Below are 11,321 nucleotides of genomic sequence, written 5' to 3' on the forward strand. Positions count from 1 at the left end.
TCATTCCTTCCTTCCTTTCTTCCTTCCTTCCTTCCTTCCTTCCTTCCATCCTTCCTTCCTTCCGTCCTTTGACCTCCATGTCACCTCTTTGATCACTTCTCTTTCTTTTTTTTAACTAGTTTTGACGAGACAGGGACTCCCTGTGCCATCACTGATTTGTTAGTGAAGACTTTCCTCGTTGTGCTGTAAAACCTTTTCTTTCTACATGTTTTAGCTTTTGGTTATTTTCCTTGTCTTCCTTCAGTGGTAGATAATGTCTCAGCCAGTAATCTGATAACTGCTCGCCCTAAGATGTTCCCCGTTCAGTGTCTCCATATTTGTCTCTCCATCCTTGTTATGTTTCCGTCTTCATCTTTTCTTCAGTGTTTTGCACTCTGATCATTCATAAAGAAAAAGAACAAACCCGAAGAACAGATCAGGAAAATCATAATAATTTATGGCAGTTTTTAAACTCACAGCACGTATTTTACATCAGCAAGACTCCATGTCTCAGCACCGAACAAAATGTCACGAAAATATACAAAATGAAATATCACGATCTTCCAGTTTCAAATCACTTGGCGTGAAACCTGGTCCTATTCAGTTGAACACCGTTCTGATATCACAGACACAGAAGAAAAACACAAGATGTTTTTCAATAGCTTAAAAAACATTGATCTTGCTTAACTTAAAGCACAATTATAATGTGTTTTCAATTAAATTCGACACATGTGTGTCTGTATTTTATATCCTTATTGTCATGTTTTGCTATGGAATACCCTGCACTTACATGGAGCGTGCTGACGGCAGATGGCAGTTGCTCGGTGCTAACATTGCCATGGGCGATGGTGTGTTCTCTCGGCCTGTTTCACTGCGTGTGCGAGAGTGTGAGAGAAGCTGCTTTTACTGCCAGGTGTTAAAAGGCATTCTCCACGTGGTAACGCTTTGACCTCGGTGGCACACATGTCGAAACTGCACCACCGGGGGATTAATGTCAGACCTCCATTCCGACCCGTGGAAGCCTTTAGGCCCAATTATGCTGCTGGTCCACAGAACGTCATCAGATGTTGTGTGTTTGTGCAGATGTGAGCCTCATCCACTGTTTTCTTTCTCCCACACCGTCTGTGCTCCCCGCGGCCCAGTTACCCCCCTGCTGTTTTCCTGCTGTTTGACCAGGGTCATTGCATGAGCTCTGGCCTCCCGCCTTGCCCCAGGGATTGAGGCCTAGAAGGGGGGGAGGGCTGCGGATGTCTGTGATCATCTCGCTGCACTCTCCTGGATGAAGCAGCCACAGACACAGGAAGCTGTAATTAGGACTAGAGGAGACCTATTACCCAGGAGTGCTCCTTCTCCTGCGAACTCACTCTGGCTCGGTCTCGAAGGAAATACTTTCACACGCAGAGTCCAAAACATATAATTATACGTGGATGGGAAGATTGCTGGCCTCTAATATGAGGCTATTTAATGCCTCATGTATTCACCTTGATTGCCGAGTACTTCACTCTGTAAGCAGTCACCAAACCTGCCTTATCATCAAAGCCACAGCGGAAGAAAGTTAGGCTAAAAAGATACAGTGAGGGTTTTGGTGACGATGAGGCCTTGATTGTAGCGTTCAGCCTTATTCAGTGCATCTACACAAAGTGTTTATAAGAAATGGAATGAGCTGTGAACAGCCTTTAGTGAGTGTCTAGAAAAATACCCCTTCACCGGATTCAGAAGTAAGTGTGGTTAATTTGGTCCCTCTCTGGAATTAATGGTCACTTTTTTCTAGACTATTCTGTTACTGCTGTAAATTACCAACAGTGTTCCAGAGGAAGCCGCGCACTGTAGTACTCACAGTTCACATCTCTGATGTTGTTAAATAGATTTGATAAGGACTAACAGTTAGCTAGGTGATTAGCTAAGTCAGCCCAAGAAAACATGCCGGAAATTGAAGAGTAATAAAATAAAAATAGCTTAAAATTCCCCCAATATAGCTCCTTGATATTTTAGTAAGGCCAAGTACCAAGGTGAACAGATATTAAGATTGGTCACAATGTTACATTGTGTTCTATAGACTGTTGGCATTTTATGCATTCATACTTGAGATGTTATCTTATATCTATTTAAGTTTGTGTAAGAAAACAGTATAAGAAAAAAAAGTCATCAAAAATGTTACTATTAGCACTTAAAGAAAAGAAGGCATTCATATTTTATTTTAGACGATATTTTCATGGTTAATAGTCAGGTCATCAGAGCTTTAATCTAATGTTTAATTGCAAACCACCAGATTATAAACCATTATTGAATATGCCTATTATCTGTTATGGGCTGTAATCCCTGCAGTTGCCTTAAACACACTCATTTACAGTGAAACACATTTAATAATATTGAAAATATCCCCATAGGATTGAGTGTAATTACTGCCCATATGTCCTCTCCTACTGCCACATAATGAAGTGGTTATAGTGTATAAGTGGGTCGGCAGGCAAACGGCCTAATGAGTCGCACTGAACTGCAGTAAAATAAAAAAGAAGGCAAACACCATCAATGTTTTTGGTTCTTTTTACAATTTATTTTCACTATCATAACGAGGATGCTGTAAATCCTAATTACTCAGTTATTAGTTATATATGTAAAAAACAACCTCGTCTTCTATAATGAGTGTGAAACAGTCTCCCGACCCGCCCACCACTTCATTTGCCCATCTACATTCCTGACCTCTACTAATTCATGGCTTTCCTTGTCTTCTTCTCAGGGTCCTGTTACATACTGGCCGACACATGGAAACCAAGAAATAGAAGCATCAACTCAGGGTGAGCAGCTCAAACCTCAAAGATAGAATCAATGGATTTTTGTTTAGGTAGAAGTAGTTTGTAGTTTATTCTGTGTATGTTTTTGGTGTTACAGCCCCCTCCAGCTGACTCAGGGGCTCAGGGTGACAACGTGGCTTCTTTGCCCAGCTGAGCAGGGCTTTATGTGAGTGGGAGCTGATGAATTCCAGTATGAGGCAGTGGCGAAGACTTGTGCTGGCAGGGATGCTGGCCTGGGGTCTCCTCTTCCTTGCCCTCCTTTCTTACTTTCTGGACGCTCACGTGACCGAGCCTCTGTTCTCCTCTGGCTCCACCCTCTCTCAGCACCCGGACACGCGCCGCCTCGCCTCCATTCAGGCCTCCCATCCGCAGCACGCCACCACTTCCGTTCCCAGGGACAAGCCGGAGCAGGAGCCAGAGTCGGAGCCTGAGCCGAAGACCTCTCCCAGCTCCTTGACCCCAGAGTCAAGTCTGGAGGTGAGCCACAGTCCCAACGTTGCTCCGTACGTCACCTACGGTAGCCAAGAAGGCCATCAGGATTACCTGGACCCCCAGAGCCTGGCAGCTTGGTCCTCCTTTGGTACAGAGAACATAGGTTCCTACTCAGATCCTGCAGTCCAGAGTCGTGAGAGAACATCTCAGACCACAGAGTATCAGAACAATGCCATCGAGGATGAAGGGGAAGAAGGGGATGAAGAAGAGAAGGAAAATGAAGATGAAGACCTAGGGAACAGAATACGGGACAGGAGGCACGGCGGCGGGGACTCCTCTGACCTGGAGGCGTCTCATTTCGCCAAGTCGGCCTCTGTGGTGCAGCGCCTGTGGCGAGGCCACGTGTCCACGGGCATGCTGAGCCCTCGGCTCCAGCGCGCAATGAAAAACTATGTGAACGCCAACAAACACAACGTATCGTACCAGGGTCACCGCAGAGCGGCGCAGAGCGCCAAGGAGCTGCTGTGTCAGATGAAAGCGCAGGCCAAGCTGAGGACGGTGGACGGCTCGGAGCAGCCCTTCTCCTCGCTCGGCTGGGCTCGCCTTGTGCCGGCCCTCCCACTTAGACATCTGTATAAGCAACAAGAGAAGCGCAGCTTCAAGACGTGTGCCGTGGTCACCTCGGCCGGTGCCATCCTGCACTCCAGACTGGGCAGAGAAATAGGTAAGTGGATTTGGCATCTCAGTTCTGAACACCTCCTCACACACCGCATGGCTTCTGCTAAGATGCAGCTAAAGTTCAGAAAATGCAATACCACACTTACTTACTTAATTACTCTAATGTGACATGCCTTTGGTGACCATAAGAGGGCGTGAGTTTAACTTTCACATTACATTTCCTGCATATTAAGCCCCTTCTGGTTGTATATATTATCCTGAATGTTATCACTGGTATTACTGTCATTCTTTATGCCAAATAATGTGACTGTAGATTATTGGCATTAGAACTCCTATTACTATTTAATCTTGTACTACCATTTCACTGATTTTTACTATTAGTGTCTAAAACAATCTTTGACATCATACAAGGATAAAGCAATATATTGCCATTCTTAAGGCGATCCACCTAGAAGTGCTGAAGGAAATTATAGACCACTAGGAGGAGCACCAGCTGCTCAGTAATTATCTAAATGTAATTTCCTGGTAAAGTTCAGCATCTTTATTTATCAATATACGTCAATACGGTCTTTTAATTATACTTCATCATTTAAGTTCCAGACCCAAGATAGTAACATGTAATTAAAGAGAAAAAACTCCTCCCATTTTGGGGTAACATGATAATGAAACACTGAGCCACTACAATGCTCATTATAAAACTCTTCAAAGGTCTTCAAAATATAATTTGTTTTTTTTCACCTGGCTGAACATGTCAACGTGACTGTAATACAGTCCTAACAGTCAACAGACCAGAAATACAATGAGATGATAGTCCAGACTGTAGGTGAAGGTAGACTGGAACAGAGTCCTCACACCTTACTGCATATTTAATGCTCTCTCTCTGCAGTACATACACTCCAAATATCTATATCGACATCTGTTTCTAAATTGTAGTGATAATGGTATTGTTTTGGAACTTGTTGAGTTGAGTGTGTATAGAATCTTCAGAGAGAATGTTAAATTATTAAGAAGTCCTTCTCCAGGCAGTGGTAGATACAGTTCATAGATGGGACAAAAGCAAATACAAGAAAAATGAATGAAAATGGTCAGAAATGAAAGCTTAATGGTTTGAGATGGTGAACAGAAGAATGGAGAAGCCTACCATGTGGGCGGAGTCAGGAGTGATGCTCTGATGATGATTTACAGACAGTGGAGAGACTGAAGAGGTGACATGGTTTAACAACCCGACCCAAAAGCAGATTTATGCAGTGGACATGAGGTGTTTACTCCTGACCGCAACCATCAGAGGGCGCCCTTTTGAAATCAATAAATGTAAAATTACAGTATATGTATCAGTAACGACCACAGTGAACCACCCATCAGCTGTCCATAAGATTGGTCTAACCTAGTACATTATTATTATTATTTTTACAACATTAAATCAGTGATTTTTTGGCGGGTCCACATATGGTGTACATCATCACCATGGGCCATAAACTTTGTGTTAAACCAGAAAATTAGTAGTCCGTCTGAGAAATGTTTCCTGAAGGTGCGTGTCTTAAAAACTATAAATTTTCTGCCAACACATTCTGAATACTTTACTGAATACTTAGATCAGTACCTGCAGAGTACACTTGGGGCTGACCTGCCGTGCCGTGTCGTCATCACAGGAGAGAAACATACGCCTTTATGTGTACTGGTGTACTGTTGTATGTGTACTGTTGTACTGGTGTATGTGTACTGGTGTACTGTTGGATGTGTACTGTTGTACTGGTGTATGTGTACTGGTGTACTGTTGGATGTGTACTGTTGTACTGGTGTATCTGTACTGGTGTATGTGTACTGGTGTACTGTTGGATGTGTACTGTTGTACTGGTGTATCTGTACTGGTGTATGTGTACTGGTGTACTGTTGGATGTGTACTGGTGAACATTTTGTCCTGTTTAAGGAACACCTCTCTTCAGATGAGTAATCCTAGAAAATTACTGTTTGGTCTGTGTAAAAAAGTAAACCGACCACCAGATGACATTTTAAAGGGGAACAGAAACACACAAACAGGAAGAGTACGGTCCAAAACCAATCATGTTCACCAAGTCGAGAAGTTACTCTTCACCGACAGTTCTTTAGTCCTTCCTGTGATGTGTCTGTAGTTCAGTGTTGGCGCCTCTGCTGTAGTAAATGGGAAACACAGAAGTTCTCCATCTGTTTAAAATTTTAAAAGATTTGGGTTGGGGGTGGGGGGTGGGGGGGGTCAGGTGGCACTGAGTTTCACTTCAGTGAAGAGGTTTATTGTGAGACGTCTCCAGGAGGTGTTGGGTTTCATTAGAGGAACATCATAAAAGTACTCATAAGGCACGGCAGTAACTTAAAGCATCTGCAGCTGCGTACAAGACAATTATGTCAAGTTAAATTCAAGTGGAGCAGTAATGACTCTGGAATATACAGTAGACCTTAGCATGTGTAGTAGTGTAGCAGTGTGATGCCTGTGTGTGTATTTCGTCTCGTCCATATATGTGTATGTGTGTGTGTGTGTATATGTGTGTGTGTATATATACTGTATATATATGTGTGTGTGCATATATACTGTATATATATGTGTGTGTGCATATATACTGTATATATATGTGTGTGTGCATATATACTGTATATATATGTGTGTGTGCATATATACTGTATATATATGTGTGTGTGTGTATATATGTGTGTGTGTATATATACTGTATATATATGTGTGTATGTGTGTATATATGTTTGTGTATATATACTGTTTATATGTGTGTGTATGTGTGTATATATGTTTATGTTTGTGTACATATATCCATATATAATATAAATATATATAATGTGTATGTATATAAATATATATATATATATATATATATATATATATATATATAAAGTGTATGTGTATATATATAAAACCCAAATAATTGAGCTGAACCATAGTCAAATCTACAAGCCAATTGATTACAAATTAGGGCATTAACAAGAAAAACAAATGTGTCTCGTAGCACCTGTTGACGTTCCCCAGGGTGAAGTAAAACACAGTTTTTTTTCTTCTATGTTCTCTTTATGAGCGAAATCTACAGAAGTCATACAGTATACAGAGGGTTACAAGCTGTTGGCTGGGTGTGTGTGTGTCTGTGTGGTTTTTTTTCATTAAACGACTTCCAGTTTATTGTCAGAAAAGTCAACGTGTCAAGAAAATGGAAGCCAATAGTGTAAATAATCAAATATATCCAAATGTGTATAAGGTAGCAACATAAAAACAGAAATAATCTTTAACATAGTGTGAAGTCAAGTCTAGAATAGACACGAGCACTACTTCTTTCGTTTCTTTTCTTTTTTCCCCACTTGACCTGTGTTCAGCCTTTTCCTCCAACTTCCAGTCCAAGTCCAAGCCTGACAGTCCGGGTTCCTGCATGGCTATCAAAAAGTAACAACCTCCTCGCCTATTTTTTTTCTGCACTTCCCACTCAAAAATGTACGTGGAGGAAAGAGAGAGGTTCAGGTGAGAAGTGGAGATAAAAGAGAGTCCATTCTCACCAGCACATCAGTGACCTGCCGTAAGAGATGGTGAGCTGATATTTCCACTTGAAGAGAAGTGAAGCACTGCTGCTGTACCTTCTACATCACTGTCTGCAGTACGGCCATGTTAACATTAGCCCCAGGCTTCGCTTCCTCCAGGTTTGACAGATTTCTCTGGACAGTTCTCACATTACAGACACTGCAGAGAGTGTTGTCTGGGCTGCTGAACATCGCAGGGACGGAAAAGTCAAATTATCTACCCACTCCCAAAATGTCACAAATGATAAAGCGTCACAAACACAGGGGTGTTAAGTTCAGTAGATATAAAGCACCTTTCAGAGAGAGAAGGGCAGAAGGTCGACGACCTGGCTCTGATGAGTGGTTTCAGAACCTTTGCAGCCAGATGTAAACAGTCGGTCTCTCAAGTCCCTTATTTTTTTTTACTGTTTCGTTCCCCCCCCCCCCGTCCTTAGCTTTCGCTGATTGACTTGTCAAACAGATTGTAAGCGGGGTGGAGTGTGTGCCTGGAAGGCTATATGTCTTTGCATTAGAGTGTGTGTGCTCTTGGTTTATAGGCTTTGGCAGCTCTTTGGTTAGTGGGGAGAGTGTGAACTCGGTGACAGATGGCTCTCACTCGAAGAAAGCACAAACCCCTCTGGTAGCCGATCAGGCGTTTTGTTTTGTTTTTTTCTTCCCCTCACACCTCGCACTCTTTCACAGGCATTTGCTTCACTTATTTTCTCAGAAAGATCTTTAATAAAGAGAAAAGGAGAGAACCTGGATTTTACTGTTGTTTTCAAATAATGGTGACATTTGGTTTTTGTCATTTCAAAGACAGGATATGAACAACATTATTGCAGGAAGAGGTGACTGGGACCCACACTAGGATGAAACTCTGCCGTTAAATTCAGGGCTGTAGAGAGAAGGGATGTCAGTGTACATGTGTCAGGTTCTGAAGAGCCAAGTTTTATATTCTTAAAAAAAAGGCAGGTTGAAGACACCTTGGTATAATAATGGTTTGCTAAGGGTTCAGTATACCTTGTTTGCCAACAAGAAAATAAATAACCTAAATGACAATCTTACTGAGAGTAACTTTAACATAAACTTGATGCTGACTAGCATTCAGAATCAGTATGGCTGATAATGACGGTGTACTCTGCAGTTTGAGCTGCATCCCAGTTCATCAGCAGCTTGTGGAAGGTAGTTAAAACAAGTTTGGTCACAGATGTGAAGGAATTACCACCATCATTTATTATTTACAGTCTAACCAGAAACAGCATGTTCGTGTTAGAAATGCAACACAGCAGGTGTGTTTGATTCAAGATGTGTAATGTGGCAACCGGGTGGTGCAGCAAATCAGCAGCATATTTCACTACAGCTGTTTATATGCTCTTCATTGTTTCACACGCTCACAGAAACTGCCAGTAAAAATATTGATAAGTCGAGAAAAATCCCTGAAAATGCATTAATATTGAAGTAATGGGAGTAACAACCTGGCCTGACTGGATGTTCCCGTTTGTGCTGATTCAGTCTTTGTCCTCTTTGTTGTGTATACACCACAGTAGGAGAGTTTTTGTTCCTGTGAATTCTATTCCATTGTGCTGTGAACCATTCTCTGTGCAATTCATAGAATTTTTAAACTTTATATTATTTTTTAAACTAATTTTTAATTTAGCTTGGTTTAATAAGACAAGTGTGCAGTTTAATAGAGATCTCATTTGGTTTTCCTTGGATTTTCACATTCACGCCACACATTTCAGAGCGTTAGTTATTTTCATACTCTGGTAATTGTAACTGTTATAGAGACTTGAAGACACTTGATGTACATATTGGACGAAAAAGTTTTTAAAGCATGGTGTTCCTTAAAATTGCACATCAGACTTGGCATGAAATTAAAATCAAACTGCTTCGTGTTTTCACACCGTAAAGGTTTATCCAAACGTAAAGAAACAGTGAAAGATGACTGTGAATGTGAGAATTGAAAACGTTTGTGTCGATTATGTAAAAATACTCGCGCTTCCAACAGCTGTGGCAGTCTCTTCAGTGTGGAGTTTTGTTCAAGTCGTGATTTTGTGACGGCAAAAGGCTGCCACCATGTGGCTTAAAAAGGAAACAACTACGTACAATAAAAGGAAATGCAATTAAATACAACTAGAATTTAATAATAAAATAATAATAAATACTTTGTAGTAGTGAGCATTTAGTGTACTGTAAGAATTAAATCACATTATGCCATAGAGCTACATCAATTCAACTCGTAACCCAACATATAATGTATGCAAATTAAAATGTGATCAATATATATTTAATGTTTTCAATGTAGTTTGATCACTATAGCCATGTCATTTGATTAGTAGCTCCCAATCCAAACAATTGTGGGCAACATAAACTGTTAAGCTGGTTAATTTGTAGTATAAGTAGTACATTGGCTCCCTCTAGTGGAAGTGTGGAGAATACACTTCGTATGGCACAGAATTTCTTGACATTTGAATGAAAGCAGACTTGATTTTCAACTGAACGTAACCACAGATATAGTTTATTTTTATTTTAACACTCCACAACCTTAGAATTTTTTTTCATTGCACAATATGTTAATACATCAAATAATGACCTCAGGATATAGAAGAACTTGTTTTTAAATGTAACCAGATGTCAGTACAGTACTTCTTGAATATTAAACATAAAATAAAAATTAAATAAATTAAAAAATATCCTGATTTACAAAAAAAGGAGTGAAGAAAATGAAACCTTTCATTGGACTCCCAGCTCCATCTTTGGTTAATGGGTTTATGATACAAGGACATTTTAATATCCCCCCCAATGAGATCACGCCAATTTAAGTTATGATCTAATGTGACATCAGTGACGGATGTTGGCCTAAGCAACAGGAAAATCTGACTTGGTAATGACTGAATACATGACTCATAATAACTCATGACACGATCGATGTCCGAGCACAGTGCAGGCAAAAATGATGTGACAAAGTGAGTTTATTTAGCTAGGATCTCCATTGGTTTTAATGTAATCTGACTGAGGAACATTCATCAGGTCGTTTTCTCCTGACGTTTCCTGTCTGTTTGTGTTTGTGTGATATGTCAGGTCTGCCTGCTAAACTTCCCAAAGTAAAAATATGAGTGGTTAATGCAAGTGGAGCGTCACTTAAAAAACAGATTTTTGGTGTTGCTCATGGAGTTATTATTATTATTATTAATAATATTAATTTAAAATGTGCCATGTACTTTGGTAAACCCGTTAGACAAATGTTTGCTCTGCGCTTTTATATTTTCTTTTTTTTTTTACAGCATAACCAACAGCATTACCAACATAAATAAATATGGTAATCAAAAGTGTATATTGCAGCCTTAATGCAATAGTAGTGCACTTTTTTATAAATAAAAAATGAATACAATTTTTTTATACTGTATATTAACATATAAATGTGTTAATATATTAACTCAAAGACATCCCAGCAAGTCCTGCAAATTGTCAGCTTTCTTTATTTTTTGGTAAAGATCTAACTTAGAAATGAATGGACAGTATGATGTATGTGATAATCAAACTCAGAGGCAGTTATTTATCAGTACATATTATACAGTACTATTCGGTCTCGTGTAACAACTAGCCCTTGAGGGTTCCACCATAACGCCGGAGTCTCCTTTAAACCTCAACCCAGACTGCGATAATCAGATAGCATTAGCATTGACAGCAGCAGTGGGCTCATGCAGGTTTAATCTCATTGACCCTGGTGCATAGACCCTCGTGTTACATTAATACACCTCAGTGACAGTGTATGAATAATGCTTCTTTTAATGAGTTCTTTTCCCCCGTTTGTCCAGTTCCAGCGTGAGAAAGACGGTGTGTTCATTCACCCATTAATATTGACCACTGTCGACTCAGTTCCACTAATTATTCAGGATCGGTGTTTTCTTGTTA

At 40.3% G+C, this 11,321-nt stretch overlaps 1 protein-coding gene across 1 annotated transcript in view; it reads left to right on the forward strand.

Annotated features, from left to right (window-relative positions):
* Positions 1–11,321, forward strand: part of st6gal2a (ST6 beta-galactosamide alpha-2,6-sialyltranferase 2a) — an 83,174-nt gene that overhangs the window by 49,723 nt on the left and 22,130 nt on the right. The window contains exons 3-4 of the mRNA XM_008328058.3: positions 2,717–2,774; positions 2,869–3,927. Coding sequence (XP_008326280.1) covers positions 2,952–3,927 — 976 coding nt within the window. The 5' untranslated portion in view covers positions 2,717–2,774; positions 2,869–2,951. The remainder of the gene's footprint in view (positions 1–2,716; positions 2,775–2,868; positions 3,928–11,321) is intronic.

The sequence above is a fragment of the Cynoglossus semilaevis genome, chromosome 16 (genome assembly GCF_000523025.1).
Source record: "Cynoglossus semilaevis isolate Cse_v1.0 chromosome 16, Cse_v1.0, whole genome shotgun sequence".
Lineage (NCBI taxonomy): Eukaryota > Metazoa > Chordata > Actinopteri > Pleuronectiformes > Cynoglossidae > Cynoglossus > Cynoglossus semilaevis.